A 26,049-nucleotide genomic window follows, 5' to 3' on the forward strand; every position below is an offset into this window, starting at 1 on the left:
ATTATCTGAGGACAGCGCTCAGCACACAAAAGCATTAGAAATAGCGATAGAAATAGCGATAAAATAAATCACTTACCTTTGAAGATCTTCTTCTGTTGGCACTCCAAAAGGTTGTTTTGTGCGATAAAGTCCTTCTTTATATCCCCAGATACTCAATTTAGCTGGTGCGCTTCTTTCAATAATCCACCAGTTTCCCTCCTTCAAAATGCATACAAATTTAATCCCAAACGTTACCAATAAACTTTTCCAAACAACATTTATAATCAAACCTCAGGTACCCTAATACGTAAATAAACGATAAAATTTAAGATGGAGAATTGTTATTGTCATTACCGGAGATAAACAACAAAGTACGCGCATTCACCAGTACGCGTAACAAACACTAGAGCCAAAATGGGAGCCACTAAAAAAAAAAGAAATCGAGCGAATTTTTCCAAAAACAAGCCTGAAACTCTTTCTAAAGACTGATGACATCTAGTGGAAGCCATAGGAACTGCAATCTGGGAGGTTTTCCCTTCATATTAAAAATGACAGCCATAGGAATCAATGGTGGGCTGAATTTTTTTTTTCTTTTCTGGATGGTTTGTCCTCGGGTTTTCGCCTGCCATATCAGTTCTGTTATACTCACAGACATAGTTTTAACAGTTTTAGAAACTTTTCTATCAAAATCTACCAATTATATGCATATCCTAGCTTCTGGGCCTGAGTAACAGGCTGTTTACTTTTGGCGCGCTTGTCATCCAGATGTCAAAATACTGCCCCCTAGCCCAAAGAGGTTAAGAAATCTAAGATACCCTGTTTAGGGAATAATAACTATTGATATGGCGACAAACGGACCCGTTTCTCCCTGTAATATAGAGATAGCAGAATTTAATCACACCATGGAGGCAACACGAGCATTCTACCAATTCACCTGGAATATGGGATTTTTTTTGCAAATTAGATAAAATTAGACAATATTTTCCTGCTGACGGTGAATTCAAATCAAATAAAGAATTCAGGGAGGCAATTATGACTTGGCACAAGGACATAAAAACAGAATCAAAAGCTCAATATTCCAGCGTTTTAATGTCAGCATTCTATCAACAGAAGATGCGTAAACCCATAGTGTAACACCAGTACTTTACTACAGAAGGCCTGGGAACGGGAGTGTATTGAAAAAAATTGCGCTTCTGCTTTAATGACGTGTTTGAACCCTCTGATCAAAACGGTAATTGCGGTGATAGTAGATGTATTCAAGACAATGTTTTGAGAGTGGAATATGACTCCGCTCACCTTGCAGACGTGCGAGGGGTTAATAGGGCCATAGAGGAAATCGCTAACAATAGTTTCAATGGCCAGGATAAAATGAAGAAACATCAAAACGTAAGGAGAGGGCTCCCTGTTTTAGGGACTATCGAACATTGGAAGAATGAGTGTAAGGTGATACTGGAACCTAGTGCATTAGCAGGAAATGCAGCTATACAAGAGTTTGCATCTTTTTCAAAAGAGCAACAACTAATCGTTTTGAGGTTAGCAAGAATGGAACTTTCACCTAGCGGTGTATAGTTCCTGTTCGATCGATTAGAGGTACATAGAAATGACATTTTCTATGTTGGGAATTACATTTTCTATGTGATGGAAGACGTATTAGATCACGTTTTACCTAACTTTAATTGAAGTACCGATGGAATTTACAAATAGTCCCACGTGGTATCATTTAGCATTGAAACAATCGTTAAAAGGGTGTCAAATGTAGGTTCTGTGTTGGTACAATACGTGGATGATTTGTTATTAGGGTCAAAAGACAAAGAAACTCATATGCGAGACCGCACCACATTGGTAGACATTTTGGCGGAACAGGGTCATAAAGCATCGTATGACAAAGCACAACTAGTAAAGCAAAAGGTAACATATTTTGGGGTTTTACATTTTTAAAGGGCAAGATACACATTACCCGGGAACGGGTAGAAAACCCTGCGTTCTTTGGCACGGACAAACACTCCTCGCACGCTCAGGAAAACTTTAGGAGTTTTCAATTTTGTTAAACATTTTATTCCGTCATTCTCTGAAATTGCTGAGCCGCTTACAGAGTTGACGTAAGGGGGGAAGGGTTCACATGAGGAGATAGAGTGTGAGGAAGTGAGTGTGAGCAAGTGAGTGTGAGCAAGTGAGTGTGAGCAAGTGAGTGTGAGCAAGTGAGTGTGAGCAAGTGAGTGTGAGCAAGTGAGTGTGAGCAAGTGAGTGTGAGGAAGTGTTTGTCGAGTTAAAGAAACAATTGTGTCAAGCACCAGTATTGGGATTTCTAAACCTAAAATTACATTTTAAAAATGAGTTACATTAACATAGAAGGGAATAGAGTAACAGGGTAGGCTGTGTGTGGTATGCATTTGGAGTAATTCATGATTTCGGTACATTGTGGTCACCACGGGGCATGTTAGCAGCGACAGGAACACCAATAAAAATGGTCTGGAGGTAGATGTATTATTAGAATAATGTCAGTTAACCAGTAAATTAGCAGTGGTAAAATGTGAAGCTCATACAAGTTGTACAGATAAAATTGCCATAGGTAATCGTAAAGCAGACGAAATGGCTAAGGCGGCTGTCTTGGTGAGAGAAAGTGTTATGGAACCACATATATATATTGCGGATTCCTTATGATGAGACATTGGCTAAATTGGCCACAGGAAAACTTATTTAGGTTTGAAGATTCTAGGCGAAATGCCAAGGGAATGGATTCTAAAGGTAACACATTTAAATTATATGACACAACACTCATTGCAAATGCAGAAGGCCTTAGGGTTTGTCTAAATCATTAGACAGTTTGTGGTTTTATTTTTAAATACATTTACGTTTGATGTCATCTTATTCTGGAATTCTAGAATGGACGAGAGGGTGGATGGGTCACGCGGAAGTAGCATTGGGGTACCAAACCTAAAATGAACTTAAGTAATTTTTATATGGTATGATGGTTATGAAGAATCATGGGGAAAAGGAGACCAGTGAATCGTCAGACTCGGTGGAGAGATACTATCACCGTGTAGTGGGATTTATTGGAAGGAGTTTTTTTCAATTCAGTTAAAATGAGTTTGCAGGCCTCCCGGGTGGCGCAGTGGTCTAGGTCACTGCATCGCAGTGCTAGCTGTGCCACCAGAGTCTCTGGGTTCGCGCCCAGGCTCTGTCGCAAACGGCTGCAACCGGGAGGTCCGTGGGGAGATGCACAATTGGCCTAGCGTCGTCCGGGTTAGGGAGGGTTTGGCCGGTAGGGATATCCTTGTCTCATCGCGCTCTAGCGACTCCTGTGGCGGGCCGGGCGCAGTGCGTGCTAACCAAGGGGGCCAGGTGCACGGTGTTTCCTCCGACACATTGGTGCGGCTGGCTTCCAGGTTGGAGGCGCGCTGTGTTAAGAAGCAGTGCGGCTTGGTTGGGTTGTGCTTCGGAGGACGCATGGCTTTCGACCTTCGTCTCTCCCGAGCCCGCACGGGAGTTGTAGCGATGATACAAGATAGTAATTACTAGCGATTGGATACCACGAAAATTGGGGAGAAAAAAAGGGGGTAAAATTTATAAAAATAAAAGAAAATAAATTTTAAAAGAAAATGAGTTTGCAGGAGGATGAAATGTTTTGAAGGAGGTATTTAAATGGTTTCCGAAGGACAGGGAAAGAAAGGGAGAGGAAACATTTTAATGGTGACGAAAGCCCTGAATATTAAAAATTCCTAATGAAGAATGATCAACTTCATTAGGAATTAAATAGAAGGGGGGTTTCAGCATAAAATGAATGAGAAACACCATTCTCTATCCAAATTGTACCATTACTTTAGGAGATTATTATTATTTCTGTAGGGAGTTATAAAGAGCTGTAATTCTAAATGGTTTATTTTTGATTTAACATGTTTGTTTTTTTAAATCACATGTTTGAAATGGGTAAATGACCAGTTCCCTGAGGTAATGGTCTTTGGGGTACTTATATAGTGGTACTGTGTTCAGGCTGCATATAGAAAGGGAAATATATGTTAATAAGAGATGACAGTCACCTCAAATGGACTGTGAAATATGTATTGCCATCTTCATGATCTGGTAACTCTTCCTAGAGGCCGCCAGTAGAATAAGAGAGTATGGACTCATGTAGAAAATGTTTTTTTTTTAGCAGTAACATTATGTTATGCTTTTTGACATTCGTCTTGGAGATGGTATGAAGGAAAGGTTCATGTCATAATTCGTCACATAGTCAATGTTTGTCTAATTTACTGAAACAGAAATGTAATGAACTTAACTTTTGTTATGATCTGGGTTTTTGTTGTTGTTGAGATTATCATGGAAGGTGACGTCAGATCGTGTTTCAATGCATGATAGAAATAATTTGACCATAGACAGTGTGTGTCAACCTCACAACCCTCCCTAACCGGCTGAAGAAAGAGCGACGAAGGGGTGCTATGAGAGACAATGACTTTTACCCTTATCCTATCTGAGTCCGAACCAGAACCAGGGCCGGGGTGCTGAGAGACAATGACTTTTACCACTCCTATCTGAGTCCCAACCAAAACCAGGGCCGGGGTGCTGAGAGACAATGACTTTTACCACTCCTATCTGAGTCCCAACCAAAACCAGGGCCGGGGTGCTGAGAGACAATGACTTTTACCATTCCTATCTGAGTCCCAACCAAAACCAGGGCCGGGGTGCTGAGAGACAATGACTTTTACCACTCCTATCTGAGTCCCAACCAAAACCAGGGTCGGGGTGCTGAGAGACAATGACTTTTACCACTCCTATCTGAGTCCCAACCAAAACCAGGGCCGGGGTGCTGAGAGACAATGACTTTTACCACTCCTATCTGAGTCCCAACCAAAACCAGGGCCGGGGTGCTGAGAGACAATGACTTTTACCCTTATCCTATCTGAGTCCCAACCAAAACCAGGGTCGGGGTGCTGAGAGACAATGACTTTTACCCTTATCCTATCTGAGTCCCAACCAAAACCAGGGCCGGGGTGCTAAGAGACAATGACTTTTACCACTCCTATCTGAGTCCGAACTAAAACCAGGGCCGGGGTGCTGAGAGACAATGACTTTTACCACTCCTATCTGAGTCCGAACCAAAACCAGGGCCGGGGTGCTGAGAGACAATGACTTTTACCACTCCTATCTGAGTCCGAACTAAAACCAGGGCCGGGGTGCTGAGATACAATGACTTTTACCCTTATCCTATCTGAGTCCCAACCAAAACCAGGGCCGGGCCGCTGAGAGACAATGACTTTTACCCTTATCCTATCTGAGTCCGAACCAAAACCAGGGCCGGGGTGCTGAGAGACAATGACTTTTACCACTCCTAGCTGAGTCCGAACTAAAACCAGGGCCGGGGTGCTGAGATACAATGACTTTTACCACTCCTATCTGAGTCCGAACCAAAACCAGGGCCGGGGTGCTGAGAGACAATGACTTTTACCACTCCTATCTGAGTCCGAACTAAAACCAGGGCCAGGGTGCTGAGATACAATGACTTTTACCCTTATCCTATCTGAGTCCGAACCAAAACCAGGGCCGGGCCGCTGAGAGACAATGACTTTTACCCTTATCCTATCTGAGTCCGAACCAGAACCAGGGCCGGGGTGCTGAGAGACAATGACTTTTACCACTCCTATCTGAGTCCGAACCAAAACCAGGGCCGGGGTGCTGAGAGCGCGTGTGGAGTGAGCGCGGAGAGAGAGAACAAGCTCAGGTGAGAGACCCGTGTACGTTGAAAAAACGGAAGTATCTAAGTGGATGTTAAAATCGGGACATTATCAAGGGCCATGAAATGTGACAGGCAAAAGTTACATGTGTCGTTGGGAAAATGAACTGTAAACGATATCTGAAGAAGACCAGCTAAATGACAGAATGATAAGTGCCGGGTGAAGGAGGGGGGGTATACACCCTGCTAACTATTTAAACTGAAAATGCATTGAGATACTGATTTGTCTTCACCAGGCCACTCATGACAGGAAAACAGGGACAAAGGGGACCTGTAATGAGAAGAGTTATGGCCGGCAATAAAAGGTTGTTTATAAATGTTCTAACAGGGGTGATGGGTGCAGAGTTTATAAACTGGAGTTTGAGCCTTAGTCTCAAAGTAAGCACTGAGGTCAGTCATTCTAAATTCGGTTTGAATAAGTGATCAAAAGTTTTTTGTTGTGATTGGGATACTGCGAGAGAGAATGGCTAAATCACGATGAGGGGCTGGGGCGCTGCTAACAGTTATGTGGCCGAGAGAGAATGGCTAAATCACGATGAGGGGCTGGGGCGCTGCTAACAGTTATGTGGCCGAGAGAGAATGGCTAAATCACGATGAGGGGCTGGGGCGCTGCTAACAGTTATGTGGCCGAGAGAGAATGGCTAAATCACGATGAGGGGCTGGGGCGCTGCTAACAGTTATGTGGCCGAGAGAGAATGGCTAAATCACGATGAGGGGCTGGGGCGCTGCTAACAGTTATGTGGCCGAGAGAGTTTCAGAAACTTATCTCTAAGTGTCATGGTGAGGGGAGGTGGTTTGTTTGGGAGACTCACTGGATGACAGCTTGGGACGAACATGAAAGTTTTGTTTTTGTATTACCCTGTATTAAGAGTTTATGTTACAATGCATCAATGAGTGGTGCAAAGTTATTAAGCATGTACTTTGTTTCTCTTTTCAAGTCAATATGTTTTTAGGTTTTGTGGAACATCAGGGTGTTCATTGTTCCAGACGAGGGAATGATGCATATTGACTAAATTGATTTGAGAATGTGTTAGTAGGTTTGTAAATGTAGAAAATGATTTTGGAGTATAGTGTGTTATGGGTTAGATGTAATGATATAGGAGTATCATTCCCAGAGACTGAACATTGTTGCAGGAGATAGCTCATAGAAGAGAACAGCAAACTGTACACAATATGGGGATTTAATTGAACGTTACACATACCCAGATAATGGTGAAAGTAGAAGAGATAGTGATGTCATTTCAGACACTATTGTCAACTTTCAGTAATGAGTTTGTCACAGAAGGCATAACACTTGAAAGAATAGCAACCGATCCCTGTATACAGGAGGCCACATCGCCAGAAGGACTAGCTACAGATCCCTGTATACAGGAGGCCACATCGCCAGAAGGACTAGCTACAGATCCCTGTATACTCGAGGCCACATCGCCAGAAGGACTAGCTACAGATCCCTGTATACAGGAGGCCACATCGCCAGAAGGACTAGCTACAGATCCCTGTATACAGGAGGCCACATCGCCAGAAGGACTAGCTACAGATCCCTGTATACTGGAGGCCACATCGCCAGAAGGACTAGCTACAGATCCCTGTATACAGGAGGCCACATCGCCAGAAGGACTAGCTACAGATCCCTGTATACAGGAGGCCACATCGCCAGAAGGACTAGCTACAGATCCCTGTATACTGGAGGCCACATCGCCAGAAGGACTAGCTACAGATCCCTGTATACTGGAGGCCACATCGCCAGAAGGACTAGCTACAGATCCCTGTATACAGGAGGCCACATCGCCAGAAGGACTAGCTACAGATCCCTGTATACTGGAGGCCACATCGCCAGAAGGACTAGCTACAGATCCCTGTATACTGGAGGCCACATCGCCAGAAGGACTAGCTACAGATCCCTGTATACAGGAGGCCACATCGCCAGAAGGACTAGCTACAGATCCCTGTATACAGGAGGCCACATCGCCAGAAGGACTAGCTACAGATCCCTGTATACAGGAGGCCACATCGCCAGAAGGACTAGCTACAGATCCCTGTATACAGGAGGCCACATCGCCAGGACTAGCTACAGATCCCTGTATACAGGAGGCCACATCGCCAGAAGGACTAGCTACAGATCCCTGTATACTGGAGGCCACATCGCCAGAAGGACTAGCTACAGATCCCTGTATACAGGAGGCCACATCGCCAGAAGGACTAGCTACAGATCCCTGTATACAGGAGGCCACATCGCCAGAAGGACTAGCTACAGATCCCTGTATACAGGAGGCCACATCGCCAGGACTAGCTACAGATCCCTGTATACAGGAGGCCACATCGCCAGGACTAGCTACAGATCCCTGTATACAGGAGGCCACATCGCCAGGACTAGCTACAGATCCCTGTATACAGGAGGCCACATCGCCAGAAGGACTAGCTACAGATCCCTGTATACTGGAGGCCACATCGCCAGAAGGACTAGCTACAGATCCCTGTATACAGGAGGCCACATCGCCAGGACTAGCTACAGATCCCTGTATACAGGAGGCCACATCGCCAGAAGGACTAGCTACAGATCCCTGTATACAGGAGGCCACATCGCCAGGATTAGCTACAGATCCCTGTATACAGGAGGCCACATCGCCAGGACTAGCTACAGATCCCTGTATACAGGAGGCCACATCGCCAGAAGGACTAGCTACAGATCCCTGTATACAGGAGGCCACATCGCCAGGACTAGCTACAGATCCCTGTATACAGGAGGCCACACCGCCAGAAGGGAAGTTTGCTATGATAACAGCATCACATCGCCTGCAGAGTGTGATTAAGAAACATGTGACTTACAGTTTTGTACGGTTGGATACTCTTCCAACGCCACTAATCTCTCCCCCATTTCTGACAGATAGTAAACACTTGACATACCTCACAGTAGATTGGGACCAAACCACGATAAATGGTACATGTCAGAAGGTGGCTGCTTATCAACCAACCGGTGGGGCCCAAAGTCTACACTGTAACAAAGGTGTTTACAAACGGGTGGGGGGATAGATCAGCCTTGGGATGAGAGATATGTACCTAACTTGAGCACAGGAGTGTATTATCCACAGGTACCAACTGTAGCAGAATACAGGAGGTCAGTGGAGATGTTGGTGGCTAGAGACCAAGGGATAAACTGGGAAACAGGTAGGGGGTATCTGAAAGGTTCAGTCCTAGACTGATCAGTAAAACACGAAGACAATAGGAGAGCAGGAGACAAATTCCAGGCAATAGCTATTCTCACAGCAGTCGCTGTAGGGACAGTAACAGAAGGAGCAGTAGTAGAAGTGTAGGATGCTATATTAATAGCATGGAATTGGACTACTGCACAAAGGAGGGGTATTGTGAGACTATAGTCATGGGCCATGTTGGAAGTAGCAATGGCTACTTTAGTAGCATTGTTGGTATATCAGTAATGACGACTCATGTCACATGGATTGGTCACTGGTAACTGGGGGACCGATGGGAGGACAGGGGATGCTGTTATTCAAATATCACAAATGATGTTGTCAGGAAATAACCCATGTGTTGCAGTGTGTATATCCTCAGGTGGAACCAAGATATAACCAAGGTCATGGGCTGAATTCTGGAGATTGAGTGTACATCAACAGACACCATGAGGGGGTGTTGGACCAGCATTGATTTGAGAGACAGGCAGGGTTGGCAGAATGTGCTAAAGCAGTGAATAAAGCAAACTTAAAGAGGAGGCTTCTAATGTTAACATGCATGAAACCAAGGCTTTTACGGTTACAGAAGTCAACAAATGAGAGCACCTGGGGAGTAGGAGTGGAGCTAGGCACTGCAGGTCCTGGATTAATCTCTACATCACCAGAGGAACAGAGGAGAAGTTGGATAAGGGTACGGCTAAAGGCTATAAGAACTGGCCGTCTAGCACGTTCGGAACAGAGTAAAGGGAGTATAATGTACAGACAAAGGTATGGTAGGAAGAGAGTACATTGGAGGTAAACCTAGGCATTGAGTAATGATGAGAGAGATTTAGTCTCTAGACGTTTTAACCAGGTGATGTCATCGCATATGTGGGAGGTGGAACAACATGGTTGGTTAAGGTATATTGAGCAGGGCTAGAAGCTCTACAGTGAAATAAGACAGTAATCACTAACCAGGACAGTAATGGACAAGGCATATTGATATTAGGGAGGGGCATGCGTAGCCAAGTGATCGTATGGGTCCAGTGAGTGGTTGGGCTGGCTGGGGACACGGCGATTCAGACAGTTAGCAGGCTGAGGCTAGCAAGCTAGCAGTTAGCAGGCCGGGGCTAGCAAGCTAGCATAAGGGCCTTAGAGGGACGTCGCGATGGGGGAAAGTCTGTTTTTGCCTCCTCGTGCGGTGACGCCGATAGACCAGTCGTGGAATTAGTAGGGTTCCAAGTAGCAGAGGGGTCCAAGTCCAATTGGCAAAATGGGTATAGTGGTCCAAGAAATTGGCAGATGGATCAGCTAACAGTCAAATATGCTCTAGATAGCTAGCAGGCCGCAGTTAGCAGAATGGGCCTTCAGGGGACGACGCGCCCTAGGGGCCTGTTGGGATCCTCGGGCAGATTATGTCGGTATTCCAGTCTTGAAGGCTCGGTGGGGTTCCATGCCCCGTACCGACAGTAGAAGGGGTCCGGATATTGTAGCCGAGGAGTGGGCTTCAGGTGTAGCCCAGGAGCCCTAGCCGGAAGATGGGTCTAGCATGGGCTAGCTCCAGGCTAGTTGGTGCTAGCTCCGGGACAGAAATGTTAGCCAGGAGTAGTCAAACCGGGTTGCGGTTAGCTAGCTGCGATGATCCAGATGAAAAGGTTCAGAGTTTGCGGTAGGAAAGTTGTCATGCAGACTGTGTAATAGCAGTTGTTATTAACTGTAGACATTAGCGCATATGACAACAGGATAAACAGTCATCTATAAACACCCATTATAAACTAGTTTCATAAGATTTTATGCCGTTACTCATTACTGTTGTTATATAGGTGTTATAAAAGGCTTTATTAACACATGACTAAGGACACCTACAGTAACGTGTTACCCCAACTTCTCCTGATCGAAAAGCATTGTAGAGAATTGAAATTAGAATGAGTGTATTTCCTGAATTGACTGGAATTCAAAATGGAATTGACAGCAACCGTAGCAACTACACAGACTCATTTCATAGAACTTCAGAACACTGGCAGTTTGTCTACTTCACTTTTTTAGTCTACTCTCTGATCACTCCAGATAACCCAGTGAATAAAACACATGCTGGCAATACTGGTGTCAAACCATGCAGATCTCATTAACATGAAATAACATCTACCTTCTCATTGAAACAGTTCTACAGCAACTTTCAACGCACAGTATGAAGTTGAAACGAACAACAGTCTGGAGTTCTTCAGGGATGTGTGAGTCAGAATTATAGAATCAACCTGAAGATAGAATCTGCTCTTACCATGATAAACAGATGTCCCAATCTCCTCCTCCTCTTCTTCATCTTTAATGTTGACATTCAGCTCCGGTGTTTGACTGCAGTCCTCCAGCTTCACTGATGCCATCTCTGGATCCTGCTGTAAAAACTGGGCTCCACTGTCACAATCAGGACCCAGTGACTGTAGGTTTGGACTCAGTGTGGAAGGAGAGAGGCAGGCTGGGTCTGTTCTCACTGTTGATGTTACCCTCCTCAGACTTAATCTGAGTCGGCCTGAAGTAATAAAGAGAAATGCACACAAAAGTTATTTTCTTGGCACTTTCTTTATTCTCTAAATATAAATTATATTTGTTCAATTATCTCATTTCAATAGATCAGGTAGCTAAGCATTGACAACTCAACATTCATTCCCATTAGACACAAAGTGCACACTTTAAATTACACAATGTAAGTGCACTTAACCTATAGTAGATTTCCTACATTTACATAAATGCATAAATTACTCAAAAAAACATTTAGTACAAGGTTGCAGTTTGTTTTGATTTTATGTGGATATATTTTACTTCTCATTTGGACTAATCTTCCAAGAGTCCTTAAAACATTAAAAACACAATTTATAATGCGATCACATTTTCACATAATACACTGTTACAAAGAGACATAACACACTGACATATTAACCAGATAAATACTCTTAACAGTCAAAGTTGGATTGATTCTTCCATAGTCCTGCACAACCTTCCAATGTATTATAATTAAATGATTTTAAAGTACTGTTTGAATTTATATATTTAAAGGTTTCTGGTTCGCTCAGATAAATTATTCAATTTCGTTATTGCTCTGAATCTAAATGTTATTTTGCCTATTTCTCGTTTCTGTCTGGATAACACAGATTGTGGACAATCTATTCCTGGTATTGACTGAAATGTCTGTCTTCCTGGTATGTCTGTCTCTAACCAACTGAATACCGTTGTGAATGGAGTTTGTCCGTTTTAAATGGTGTGCATTGTGAAATAAAATAAACATGTTTTTTTTCAATTATCTTGTTGATTGATCAACAACCAAGAGCATGATGCCTGACTACAACAGAAGAACCATATCTCTACCTTAAAACAATCCTTGTTGCTTTGTTCTGTCCAATCTGCAGCCTCCTAATTGTACTTGCTGATGTACGTCCCCAGACCACAGAACAGGTGTTCACCTGACTCACAATTAATGCTTGGGTTGTTTGCTTAAGAATCTTTCCTGGTAAATATTTAGGTATCCTTCTGATCATGCTTGCAATTTAGGCAGCACTATGTACTATGCTCCTGAATAATCATGTCTTCACTGTATTATTTCACCTCACAAAAATCTATTGTATTTCCCATTTGTCACAACATATTAACAATCATAGATAAAGATAGAAACACCTGAATGTCTGAATATTGTTATACATGTAAAAATAAAAAAAGTGAACCCGCGCTGCCTGCACTGAATTCAGTTGACGTAGACAGAAGGAGAGCCGCCATTTTACCATCCCGTGAATTTTACACAAAACCAATAACGAACTCAAAAATAGCAAATAAATAGATTTTTTAAATGAAATTAGCTTTACTAAATGATGTTCATTCACTCTGCCAAACTCAAAGTCTCTAGCTATGTGACATAAAATAGTTATGCTCACTCGGCTTGACACAAACAATACACGTAAAACCTTTACCAAATGTGACAATACCTTAAAGGATCTGTTACCCAGCACGTTATGACATGTTCTTTCGATATTACAAAGTTTAAACGAGCTATTACATACCTGTAATAATAGACACAAAATATATCGTCTTTACCACACAATTATGGCGCCTTCCCGGAACTTCCTGTTCCACCACTACAACAGAGGGAGTGTTGCCAACTCCTCAGTAAGGAAAGTAGCTATTGGCTGTCTTTTTTTAAATATTTGTTTTTTATTAACAACAAATCAATACAGGAAGTACATGAGGGAACACAAGTATATATGAATAATATACAATGGATAATTGGGCTAGGGGGTACAATATCACATTACACAAGGACCTTATTAAGGGACATACATACACTTATAATTCTAACAACTTTTTTATTAGTAGAGTATTTAATTGTCTTAAAATACAGTTCAATTTCGTTTTTAAGGTAAGAAAATGTGTTTTTTATTTGTGAATATGAAATTTGGCCAAAAGAATAACGAAATTAATCACATAAAAATGTTTCAGCTTATTTCTATCATAGGTAAAGACTCCAAGCAGTACATCGCTCCACAATAGTGTAAGTTCTTCATAAATGTGTTCAATTATAAATCTACTGAGGCCATAATTTTCTTACATGAATACAATGCCAAAAAAGATGCAACACTGTTTCTGGGTGGTCATTACAAAAGGAGCAATTTGAGTTGATGTTTTCCTTAAACTTCTTCATATAGTGGTTGGCAGGATAATACTTATGAATAATATTAAAGGAAACGTCCTTAATTTTGTTAACAAGTAGGTATGTGTGTGGCAACATCCAAACTTTTTTTCCAACAGATATTATCAATGAATCCATTCCAATAAGGCATGACATAAGGTATAGATACAACATCCTGCTGAAACAAGGTTCGTATCGCTTTGTTGTTGAATGGACAAAAAGAGAAACAAATCTTTCCTACTGCTGAGTCAACAGGGTCAATAGAAGGTCGGCTCTGAGGGTCAGGTCTTGACACGTTCCTGAATAATAAAGCAACACCTGAGGGAATGGCATCTAAAACAATTGCAAAATCTTTAGGTGTTACAGGGACCTTGTAAAGTGATAAAAATTCCTTATAACTGAGTAAAAGACCCTCTGCATTTACCAGTTGGCTCACCAATAGGATATTATTTCGGGAACCAATATTCCAAAAACAAAGAAGTATATTTATACAATATATCCCGATTATTCCATTTATAATATCTTTGTGGAGAAAAATTGTGCTTATAAATTAAGGACCATGACAAGAAAACCTGCCGATGAAAAGCAGAAAGTTTCACTGGAACTTTGTCAATATTATAATTGCAAACCAACATGAAAAGTAGAGAAGACATGATGAGGAATACCTTCAGCCTTGGTTATTAGGACTCTTCCTTTTAAAGATAAGTCCCTCTGTAGCCATTGATTTAGCTTCTTCTGGGGTTTTTTTTAATAAGAGGGTTAAAATTTAGTAAGCCTCTAGACCTCTGATCCTTTGTAATGGTTATGCATAAATATTTATGTTCTTATTTTACTGGAATACCATAATATGAAGGTGTCACACAATCTTTGACAGCCATGAGTTCACATGTATTAGTGTTAAGGTATAGACCAGACGCTTTGGGAAAGGATTGTATCACATTGATCGATATGGGAATTTGCAGCACCTGCTGCTGCAACCCGCTGCTCGTTGAGAAGAGTAAGAACGATACATGTTTTCACGGCAGTCTCCAATAACACCAGAAAAAGTTGATAGATTTGTCGCGAGTCGCTTTTTTGAAAATTTTTCGCTAGAGGGGTCTGAATACTCGCTAAATATAGCGACAGAGTTGCTAAATTGGCAACACTGAACAGAGCAAACGCCACATCACAGACAGAACAATGAAACAGATATTTCATTGGATGTATAAATGTGAAGCATCCGGTAGTCGTTTCCACTCGATGGCGTTTATCACTAGCGCGTGCTTGACTCTACCCACTATGACTTATTTGTTCACATTGGAAACAACATGTGGTCTATCTTGATTTACATACACATCTTTGGAGATATTCTCTTCTTCTTTATGTGAATTTCCGTCAGACTAGACACTCTTGCTTATTGCTGCTCACCGGCCAGAAAGCCCACTGGCCGGCAGTGGGAGAAGATGGAACGAGATGGATTTCGGCCTACATTCTGCAAATTCTCGATTAAACATTTGATCTCAATTCAGTTTTCTGTTCCCCAAACTAAAATCTGTTATGAACAGAGTGAGCCAAGTTTAGTAGACTTTACCCTTTCAAACGATTTTTGAAATGTCGTTGTTTAGGAATCCAAATACAAATTGAGTTATTGCACACAAGCACTTCACCGATTAGGCGTTCTCTAAGGGAAATATTCAGAGGTTTGCTAGAACACGCCAATAGGATATCACTAGCGCGTGCTTGGCTCTACCCACTATGACTCATTTGTTCCCATTGGAAACAACATGTGGTCTATCTTGGTTTACATAAACATCTTTGGAAATATTCTCTTCTTATGTGAATTTCCGTCAGACTAGACACTCTTGCATATTGCTGCTTATCTCAGGTTGGAGTACGGATTGCACATTTAGGTCACATAAAAAACTGAATAAAGGAGAATGGGAAAATCTCAATTTCCTCCATCTAATCCTGCACCAATACACTATCCCTAAAAACTCACCACCCCATCCCACTACTTTGGCCCTAAACGATCATACACCAGGCCATCTGCCTTGGAGGATGGAACCACTTCCCTCAACTTCTTCTGCACTAAAATCTCTCACACCCAAATATGTATCTGCAACTACCACATCTATTTTATGTGATTTCCACTCCCATCAGTGCAGTGCAATTGATCACCATGACTATAAACGCAAGGAACCCGACCTTACTAAAACTCATCATCAGCAAGACTACAAATTCCTGCAGGAAGCTCCCACAGGTAGTCTCTAGTCGACACTGTCAGCTACCGTTCACCACCGCAATCAGCAAGACCTCCTGGATCCAATCCATGAATGTACATCCCCTTTCTCTGTTTTAGCTACTCACTGGCTACACGTTAGCTAGCTAGTTAGCAGAGCAGTAGATCAAACATCATTGTTTTACTTAGCCTAGGTAATTGTTTGTACAGTATGTCAACGTTGGTGTCTATTTCAGACCTCATGGTATTTTTCAAGGATAAGCATAAGAGCATTGGAAGAGGAGAAGTCCACTAGAAGTCTGGCCATGTGGAGAAGTGCAGCTATAGTAAGCAACAATCCACTGGTTTGGTCAGGCTCAGCATGAGGGATAAAGATTATCCTGTGTCTGGTGAGTGTAGCTATTAAATGAAGTTTGAGCATCTTTGCAATACAATATGTTCTATACGGCTGTCAACATTCTACAAGGAAAGAGCCACTTAACTATATAATCATTAACCAGATTACCCCGGATACCGGACTTCGATGAGTGATAACTCAGTTCTAGAATGTTGCCATTGATTAGAATGAATCTAAATCTATTGACATTCAGAATTGATTTTGTTAAGACATCCAGCCTGTTTTGTAGTTTAATGACCAGACACAAATCTTCAAAAGGCACTGTATTTATTTATTCAGAGTGGTACATGCATTCACACAGTGTTGATCTATAGGATCCTTCCCACTGTATGATTAATATTAAGTGATAAAATCCCAAGTTATTAATTAAAAGGTCATGGAAAAACCACTTGTCCTGAAAATGACAGTTTATTAAATATTCTACAGCGGTAATGTCTTCAATCAAATCAAACTTTATTTAGATGGCACATTTCTTACAACGAATGCATTTCAAGGTGTTCCAAGTCATTCATTGAAAGGCATGTGGCACTTAACATCCTTCCTCTTGGCAGGTCTCTATAGGTGACCAGGGGATTCTCTCTACCACATGAGAATGCCTCCGTGGAGCTCATCAGTGGCGCCATGCAGCCTATTTTGGCGGTTCACAATATTGTCCGTACGGCTGGCACCCAACCAGGTGCAGTCAGTGGAGGACCTGTACCCGGCCAAAGACCACAACCCTCTGTCCCGAGAGCCCACAGAGGAGGATCATCAGAGGGTAAGGAACAGTCTCTGGGGCAGGTTCAGTGGAAGGAAATGTCTTCTTGAACCTGAGCCAGAACAACCGCTACCCTCCACGTCATCCCTGTCTGTACCGGACGTTGTTAGAACAAGGGCACCTGGGGCATGCAGGCGTCCTGGCTGGCATGGTGCTGTCGGTGGAGCAGCAGGAGGCTAAACGGTAGGCAACAGTTGGACAGCGCACCAACAGGCACACCATGAGGAGAGAGGTTGACGGACAGCAATTATGGAGCAGTGGTTAGGATCAAGGTGTTACTCCGTCACTGCTAAAAACAGTCCTCAGATCAGTCGTTGGATGGGGTGTTGTCTGATAACGAAGAGGAGGGCATCAAGGCATTCAAATGGCTACAGGGATGGATGTGCAGGAGTCAGGAGTTTTGGTTCACAGGGTCTGGGTGCCTCACCAGATGGTCTGGTGGGCACCACAGCAGTGACTTTATGGTGCAAGGGACCTTACCATTGAAGAGGAAGGATTTCAACTTCACTGAAAATGTGAGTGTTCTATCATAAAGTGAGAACATTTAATTTCCCTGGCTGATATGGTTGCTACTTAGAAATACTAGAACAGTACATTAATAGATTACATTCACTGCTATAAAATTGGTTTCCACGGTCTGTTTGGTCAACGAACTCAATGTATTCCAAACACTGGTGGTATTAGATGATCCTAATAAGTGATGTAGCCTAGTAAACGATGCTCTCCTCTGGTATGTTCTATTGAACTGTCTGGGAATCGTTGTTTCCCTGCTTACTACTCAAAGATATTTCACTGATTAAGTCAAAGAGGAAATTAACTTCAATGCACCGGTCCCGACGAATTGAGGCTGTTCTCAGGGCAAAAAGGTGCAACTGAATATTAGGAAGGTGTTGTTAATATTAAATACCTGTTATGCTGACGACATAACATAAACGCTACCATGGATACCTGCTATGCTCATGAGGAAACATTATAATCATTACCATAGCCACGGGAAGTAGAGGTGCTGGGCTCCAGTCACAATCACCAACCAGTGACTGTAGTAGTAATGGTTCGTTCGCGAACAAGTTGGCTTAGAGAGCCGGCTCTTGTAGGTGAACGTTGGGAGCCGGCTCGCATATCAGATGAGCCAAATCTACCCCTCAGAGGGTCTTCTCGAAAACGGGACAAAACAATTACTGAGAGAAGAAACAGCATCAGCCACTCGAAAGTGAGGCAGCTTGCATTTCTGAATGAAAATCTCTCATAAAAGCAAAATATGGTCAGCATTGCTATGTGCTGCAGGAGAATGGCTTCTCTCTGCGTATTAGTTGGTGACTTTTTAACTTATCCAATCGGGAGAAACTCTTCCCACAGTCAGAGCAGGAGTAAGGCTTCTCTCCAGTGTGCGCTCTCTGATGAATTGTCAGAGATGTTGATGTTGTGAATCTCTTCACACAGTCAAAGCAAAAGTAAGGCTTCACTCCTGTATGTACACGTTCATGTACTTTTAAAGTATCCAATCGGGAGAAACTCTTTCCACAGGCAGAGCAGAAGTAAGGCTTCTCTCCTGTGTGTGTTCTCTGATGAACTTTTACCTCAATTGATGTTTTGAAGCATTTACCACAGTCAGAGCAGGAGTAAGGCTTCTCTCCTGTGTGTGTTCTCTGATGAACTGTTAGATCAGATGATGTTTTGAAGCATTTTCCGCAGTCAGAGCAAGAGTATGGCTTCTCTCCTGTATGTACACGTTCATGTACTTTTAAGTTATCCAATCGAGAGAAACTCTTTCCACAGGCAGAACAGGAGTAAGGCTTCACTCCAGTGTGCGCTCTCTGATGAACTGTCAAAGCCCTTGATGTTGTGAAGCTCTTCCCACAGTCAGTACAGGAATAAGGCTTCTCTCCTGTGTGTATTTTTAGATGTATTTTTAGCTTTGATAGAAATGGGAAAATCTCCTCACAATGTGGGCAGTGGTGAGACCTCTTAGCTCTGTGATCTTCCTGCTGTTGCTCTCTGGATGTAGAGAATGTCTCAACATGGTCTCCTGTGTGAACAACATCAGAAGAACCAGTCAGTGAGATACACATATTACTTCATATACAGTGCCTTCAGAAAGTATTCACACCCCTTGATTTTTTCTACATTTTGTGTTTCAGCCTGAATTTAAAATTGATTAAATTGAGTCATTGGCCTACACACAATACCACACACATACAAGGGCATGGATACATGACTAGATATTGTTGTACCAACATGAATTCTACTACGACTATGTAGTATCTGAATATGAATACCACATCTGTAGATTCTAAACCAACAGTTGGAGGACAGATCACCTGGAGGACAAATGGAATTAAACCACCAGTTGACCAGAAAGTGTTATTTATGGTAGCCTTGAAAACTGTTTTGTCTTTACCCCATAACGCCACTGGAATACCCCATAACGCCAGTGGAATACCCCATAACGTCAGTGGAATAACCCACAACGTCAGTGGAATAACCCACAACGTCAGTGGAATAACCCACAACGTCAGTGGAATACCCCACAACGCCAGTGGAATAACCCACAACGTCAGTGGAATAACCCACAACGTCAGTGGAATACCCCATAACGCCAGTGGAATACCCCATAACGTCAGTGGAATAACCCACAACGCCAGTGGAATACCTCATAACGTCAGTGGAATACCCCATAACGCCAGTGGAATACCCCATAACGTCAGTGGAATAACCCATAACGTCAGTGGAATAACCCACAACGCCAGTGGAATAACCCACAACGTCAGTGGAATAACCCACAACGTCAGTGGAATACCCCATAACGTCAGTGGAATACCCCATAACGTCAGTGGAATAACCCACAACGTCAGTGGAATAACCCACAACGTCAGTGGAATACCCCATAACGTCAGTGGAATAACCCACAACGTCAGTGGAATAACCCACAACGTCAGTGGAATACCCCATAACGTCAGTGGAATACCCCATAACGCCAGTGGAATAACCCACAACGTCAGTGGAATACCCCATAACGCCAGTGGAATAACATTTACATTTACATTTAAGTCATTTAGCAGATGCTCTTATCCAGAGCGACTTACAAATTGGTGCATTCACCTAATGACATCCAGTGGAATAGCCACTTTACAATAGTGCATCTAAATCTTTTAAGGGGGGGGGGGGGGCAGAAGGATTGCTTTATCCTATCCTAGGTATTCCTTGAAGAGGTGGGGTTTCAGGTGTCTCCGGAAGGTGGTGATTGACTCCGCTGTCCTGGCGTCGTGAGGGAGTTTGTTCCACCATTGGGGTGCCAGAGCAGCGAACAGTTTTGACTGGGCTGAGCGGGAACTGTACTTCCTCAGTGGTAGGGAGGCGAGCAGGCCAGAGGTGGATGAACGCAGTGCCCTTGTTTGGGTGTAGGGCCTGATCAGAGCCTGAAGGTACTGAGGTGCCGTTCCCCTCACAGCTCCGTAGGCAAGCACCATGGTCTTGTAGCGGATGCGAGCTTCAACTGGAAGCCAGTGGAGAGAGCGGAGGAGCGGGGTGACGTGAGAGAACTTGGGAAGGTTGAACACCAGACGGGCTGCGGCGTTCTGGATGAGTTGTAGGGGTTTAATGGCACAGGCAGGGAGCCCAGCCAACAGCGAGTTGCAGTAATCCAGACGGGAGATGACAAGTGCCTGGATTAGGACCTGCGCCGCTTCCTGTGTGAGGCAGGGTCGTACTCTGCGGATGTTGTAGAGCATGAACCTACTGGAACGGGCCACCGCCTTGATGTTAGTTGAGAACGACAGGGTGTTGCTCAGGATCACGCCAAGGTTCTTAGCGCTCTGGGAGGAGGACACAATGGAGTTGTCAACCGTGATGGCGAGATCATGGAACGGGCAGTCCTTCCCCGGGAGGAAGAGCAGCTCTGTCTTGCCGAGGTTCAGCTTGAGGTGGTGATCCGTCATCCACACTGATATGTCTGCCAGACATGCAGAGATGCGATTCGCCACCTGGTCATCAGAAGGGGGAAAGGAGAAGATTAATTGTGTGTCGTCTGCATAGCAGTGATAGGAGAGACCATGTGAGGTTATGACAGAGCCAAGTGACTTGGTGTATAGCGAGAATAGGAGAGGGCCTAGAACAGAGCCCTGGGGGACACCAGTGGTGAGAGCGCGTGGTGAGGAGACAGATTCTCGCCACGCCACCTGGTAGGAGCGACCTGTCAGGTAGGACGCAATCCAAGCGTGGGCCGCGCCGGAGATGCCCAACTCGGAGAGGGTGGAGAGGAGGATCTGATGGTTCACAGTATCGAAGGCAGCCGATAGGTCTAGAAGGATGAGAGCAGAGGAGAGAGAGTTAGCTTTAGCAGTGCGGAGCGCCTCCGTGATACAGAGAAGAGCAGTCTCAGTTGAGTGACTAGTCTTGAAACCTGACTGATTTGGATCAAGAAGGTCATTCTGAGAGAGATAGCAGGAGAGCTGGCCAAGGACGGCACGTTCAAGAGTTTTGGAGAGAAAAGAAAGAAGGGATACTGGTCTGTAGTTGTTGACATCGGAGGGATCGAGTGTAGGTTTTTTCAGAAGGGGTGCAACTCTCGCTCTCTTGAAGACGGAAGGGACGTAGCCAGCGGTCAAGGATGAGTTGATGAGCGAGGTGAGGTAAGGGAGAAGGTCTCCGGAAATGGTCTGGAGAAGAGAGGAGGGGATAGGGTCAAGCGGGCAGGTTGTTGGGCGGCCGGCCGTCACAAGACGCGAGATTTCATCTGGAGAGAGAGGGGAGAAAGAGGTCAAAGCACAGGGTAGGGCAGTGTGAGCAGAACCAGCGGTGTCGTTTGACTTAGCAAACGAGGATCGGATGTCGTCGACCTTCTTTTCAAAATGGTTGACGAAGTCGTCTGCAGAGAGGGAGGAGGGGGGGAGGGGGAGGAGGATTCAGGAGGGAGGAGAAGGTGGCAAAGAGCTTCCTAGGGTTAGAGGCAGATGCTTGGAATTTAGAGTGGTAGAAAGTGGCTTTAGCAGCAGAGACAGAAGAGGAAAATGTAGAGAGGAGGGAGTGAAAGGATGCCAGGTCCGCAGGGAGGCGAGTTTTCCTCCATTTCCGCTCGGCTGCCCGGAGCCCTGTTCTGTGAGCTCGCAATGAGTCGTCGAGCCACGGAGCGGGAGGGGAGGACCGAGCCGGCCTGGAGGATAGGGGACATAGAGAGTCAAAGGATGCAGAAAGGGAGGAGAGGAGGGTTGAGGAGGCAGAATCAGGAGATAGGTTGGAGAAGGTTTGGGCAGAGGGAAGAGATGATAGGATGGAAGAGGAGAGAGTAGCGGGGGAGAGAGAGCGAAGGTTGGGACGGCGCGATACCATCCGAGTAGAGGCAGTGTGGGAAGTGTTGGATGAGAGCGAGAGGGAAAAGGATACAAGGTAGTGGTCGGAGACTTGGAGGGGAGTTGCAATGAGGTTAGTGGAAGAACAGCATCTAGTAAAGATGAGGTCAAGCGTATTGCCTGCCTTGTGAGTAGGGGGGGAAGGTGAGAGGGTGAGGTCAAAAGAGGAGAGGAGTGGAAAGAAGGAGGCAGAGAGGAATGAGTCAAAGGTAGACGTGGGGAGGTTAAAGTCACCCAGAACTGTGAGAGGTGAGCCGTCCTAACCCACAACGTCAGTGGAATAACCCACAACGTCAGTGGAATACCCCATAACGCCAGTGGAATACCCCATAACGTCAGTGGAATAACCCACAACGCCAGTGGAATACCTCATAACGTCAGTGGAATACCCCATAACGCCAGTGGAATACCCCATAACGTCAGTGGAATAACCCACAACGCCAGTGGAATAACCCACAACGTCAGTGGAATACCCCATAACGCCAGTGGAATACCCCATAACGTCAGTGGAATAACCCACAACGCCAGTGGAATAACCCACAACGTCAGTGGAATACCCCATAACGCCAGTGGAATACCCCACAACGTCAGTGGAGTACCGCACAACGCCAGTGGAATACCCCATAACGTCAGTGGAATAACCCACAACGCCAGTGGAATACCCCATAACGTCAGTGGAATACCCCATAACGCCAGTGGAATACCCCATAACGTCAGTGGAATACCCCATAACGTCAGTGGAATACCCCATAACGTCAGTGGAATACCCCATAACGTCAGTGGAATACCCCATAACGTCAGTGGAGTACCCCATAACGTCAGTGGAGTACCCCATAACGTCAGTGGAATACCCCATAACGTCAGTGGAATACCCCATAACGTCAGTGGAGTACCCTATAACGCCAGTGGAATACCCCCATAACGTCAGTGGAATAACCCATAACGTTGAGTCAATAAGTATTCAACCCCTTTGTTATGGCAAGCTTAACAAGTTGCATGGTCTCACTCTGTGTGCAATAATAGTGTACAACAGGTGTAGACCTTACAGTGAAATGCTTACTTAAGAGCCCCTAACCAACAATGCAGTTTAAAAAAAATAGAGATAAGAATAAGAAATAAAAGTAACAAGTAATTAAAGAGCAGCAGTAAAATAACATGTGCAGGGGAACCGGTTAGTTGAGGTAATATGTACATGGTAGAGTTATTAAAATGACTATGCATAGATGATAACAACAGAGAGTAGCAGCGGTGTAACATAGAGGGGGGGGGGGGGGCAAATAGTCTGGGTCGCCATTTGATTAGGTATTCAGGAGTCTTATGGCTTGGGAGTAGAAGCTGTTAAGAAGCCTCTTGGACCTAGACTTGGCGCTCCGGTACTGCTTGCAGTGAGGTAGCAGAGAGAACAGTCTATGACTAGGGTTGCTGGAGTTTGACAATTTTTAAGGCCTTCCTTTGACACCGCCTGGTATAGAGGTCCTGGATGGCAGGAAGCTTGGCCCCAGTGATGTACTGGGCCGTTTGCACTACCCTCTGTAGTGCCTTGTGGTTGGAGGCCAAGCAGTTGCCATACCAGGCAGTGATGCAACCATATTCATATCCTGAATACAAAGCGTTATGTTTGGGGCAAATCCAACACAACACATCAAGAGTCCCACTCTACACATGGTGCTAGCTGCAGCATGTTATGGGTGTGCTTGTCATCAACAAGGACTTGAACGTTTTGGGGGGGGGATAAAAATAAATGGAATAGAGCTAAGCACCGGCAAAATCCTAGAGGAAAACCTGATACAGTCTGCTTTCCAACAGACACTGGGAAACAAATTCACATTTAGGAAGGGCAATAACCTACAAAACAAGGCCAAATATACACTGGAGTTGCTTACCAAGACAATATTGAATGTTCTTGAGTGGCCTAGTTAGTTTTGACTTAAATCAGCTTGAAAATCTATGGCAAGACATGAAAATCGCTGTCTAGCCATGATCAACAACCAACTTGACAGAGCTTAAAGAATTTGTACAACATTGTACCATCCAGGTGTGCAAAATTCTTAGAGACTTACCTAGAAAGACTCACAGCTGTAATCGCTACCAAAGGTGTTTCTACAACGTATTGAGTCGGGGGTGTGAATACTTATGTAAATTAGATATTTCTGCACTTCAATTTGTGTAAATTTGAAAACATTTCTAAATACATTATGTATGTTATTATTAGGTATTGGGTATATTAAATATCAATTTCATCCATTTTAAATTTAGGCTGTAACATAAAATGCAGAATAAGTCAAGGGGTATGAATACTTTCTGAAGGCTCTATACTGTACAATACAAAAGGGGAATACAACTATTCTAAAAGTGGACAACAGCTGATTGCAAAAAGGAGTGAAAATCCAGACCCATATCATCCTCCACTCTCTATCACAAGGGTTAGTAACTACACAGACTCACTTCATATCATCCTCCACTCACTATCACAAGGGTTAGTAACTACACAGACTCATTTCATATCATCCTCCACTCTCTATCACAAGGGTTAGTAACTACACAGACTCATTTCATATCATCCTCCATTCACTATCACAAGGGTTAGTAACTACACAGACTCATTTCATATCATCCTCCACTCTCTATCACAAGGGTTAGTAACTACACAGACTCATTTCATATCATCCTCCACTCACTATCACAAGGGTTAGTAACTACACAGACTCATTTCATATCATCCGCCACTCACTATCACAAGGGTTAGTAACTACAGACTCATTTCATATCATCCTCCACTCACTATCACAAGGGCTAGTAACTACACAGACTCACTTCATATCATCCTCCACTCACTATCACAAGGGTTAGTAACTACAGACTCATTTCATATCATCCTCCACTCACTATCACAAGGGTTAGTAACTACAGACTCATTTCATATCATCCTCCATTCACTATCACAAGGGTTAGTAACTACACAGACTCATTTCATATCATCCTCCACTCTCTATCACAGACTTATTTCATAGAACTTTAAAACATTGTCAGTTTATCTTGTTCACTTCTTTAGTCTACTCTCTGCAGACTCCAGATAACCCAGTGAATAAAACAAACACTGGCAATACTGTTGTTGGAGAGAACAACACAAGCTTTGTTGTACAGTCTGGTGTTCTTCAGGGATGTGATGGCAGAATGACAGTATTTACAATAGCAACAGACTGGGTATAACTTAGTTAGATAGAACCTGCCTTTACCATGATTAACAGATTTCCCAATCTTCTCCTCCTCTTCTTCATCTTTAATGTTGACATTCAGCTCCAGTGTTTGACTGCAGTCTTCCAGCTTCAGTGATGCCATCTCTGAATCCTCCAGTGCAAACTGGGCTCCACTGTCACAATCAGGACCCAGTGACTGTAGGTTTGGACTCAGTGTGGAAGGAGAAAGGCAGGCTGGGTTTGTCCTCACTGTTGATGTTCCTGGCCTCAGACTTGACCTAAGTCAAAAAAATGTTTTAATAATTTTCACATAACAGTAGTTCACCTGACTCACTATTAATGCTTGGGTTGTTCGCTTAAGAATCTTTCCTGGTAAATATTTAGCTTTCTGATAATGCATGCAGTTTATGCAGCACTATTTACTATGTTCCTGAATAATCATGTCTTCACTGTATTATTTCACCTCACAAAAATCTATTGTATTTCCCATTTTCACACCATAGGAACAATTATAGATAAAGATAGAAACAACTGAATGTCTGAATATTGTTACAGATGTTAAAAATAAAAAATAAAATAAAAAGTGAACCCG

General features: G+C 43.7%; 4 protein-coding genes across 6 annotated transcripts in view; all 4 read right to left on the reverse strand.

Moving 5' to 3' along the window:
• Positions 1 to 13,031, reverse strand: part of LOC129860134 (zinc finger protein 271-like) — a 31,474-nt gene extending 18,443 nt beyond the window's left edge. The window contains exons 1-2 of one of the 3 annotated variants that reach the window (XM_055930460.1): positions 12,918 to 13,031; positions 11,150 to 11,398 (exon numbers count right to left, since the gene is read on the reverse strand). In XM_055930460.1, the coding sequence (XP_055786435.1) occupies positions 11,150 to 11,252 (103 nt within the window). In that variant the 5' untranslated portion in view covers positions 11,253 to 11,398; positions 12,918 to 13,031. Of the gene's footprint in view, positions 1 to 11,149; positions 11,399 to 12,842 lie in introns of all 3 variants that reach the window. The other 2 variants (XM_055930462.1, XM_055930461.1) reach the window with 2 other exon arrangements.
• Positions 1 to 26,049, reverse strand: part of LOC129860146 (zinc finger protein 624-like) — a 53,675-nt gene that overhangs the window by 27,190 nt on the left and 436 nt on the right. The window lies entirely within an intron of this gene.
• On the reverse strand, positions 16,409 to 19,748 carry LOC129860212 (gastrula zinc finger protein XlCGF17.1-like). Its single transcript, XM_055930601.1, has one exon. The coding sequence runs from the start codon at positions 18,982 to 18,984 to the stop codon at positions 18,187 to 18,189; it is 798 nt and encodes a 265-aa protein (XP_055786576.1). The 5' UTR covers positions 18,985 to 19,748; the 3' UTR covers positions 16,409 to 18,186.
• On the reverse strand, positions 18,855 to 25,587 carry LOC129860182 (uncharacterized). Its single transcript, XM_055930561.1, has 4 exons — positions 25,497 to 25,587; positions 21,091 to 21,570; positions 19,999 to 20,895; positions 18,855 to 18,941 (listed from the first exon to the last, which is right to left on the reverse strand). The coding sequence occupies exons 1-3, from the start codon at positions 25,551 to 25,553 to the stop codon at positions 20,101 to 20,103; spliced, it is 1,332 nt and encodes a 443-aa protein (XP_055786536.1). The 5' UTR covers positions 25,554 to 25,587; the 3' UTR covers positions 18,855 to 18,941; positions 19,999 to 20,100.

Source organism: Salvelinus fontinalis, chromosome 7 (genome assembly GCF_029448725.1).
Source record: "Salvelinus fontinalis isolate EN_2023a chromosome 7, ASM2944872v1, whole genome shotgun sequence".
In the NCBI taxonomy this organism is placed as follows: domain Eukaryota; kingdom Metazoa; phylum Chordata; class Actinopteri; order Salmoniformes; family Salmonidae; genus Salvelinus; species Salvelinus fontinalis.

Bases quoted from the DNA above. Each gene is read 5' to 3' on its own strand.
- LOC129860182 (XM_055930561.1), bottom strand. From the start codon at position 25,553: ATGTCAACATTAAAGATGAAGAAGAGGAGGAGAAGATTGGGAAATCTG. The intron at 21,571-25,496 runs GTAAAGGCAGGT...TCTCTTCTCCAG, and splicing joins TGGGAAATCTGTTAATCATG to ACCATTTCCGGAGACCTTCT. The intron at 20,896-21,090 runs GTGGCGTGGCGA...TCTGATGACCAG, and splicing joins TGACAGGTCGCTCCTACCAG to GTGGCGAATCGCATCTCTGC.
- LOC129860212 (XM_055930601.1), bottom strand. From the start codon at position 18,984: ATGTGTATCTCACTGACTGGTTCTTCTGATGTTGTTCACACAGGAGAC.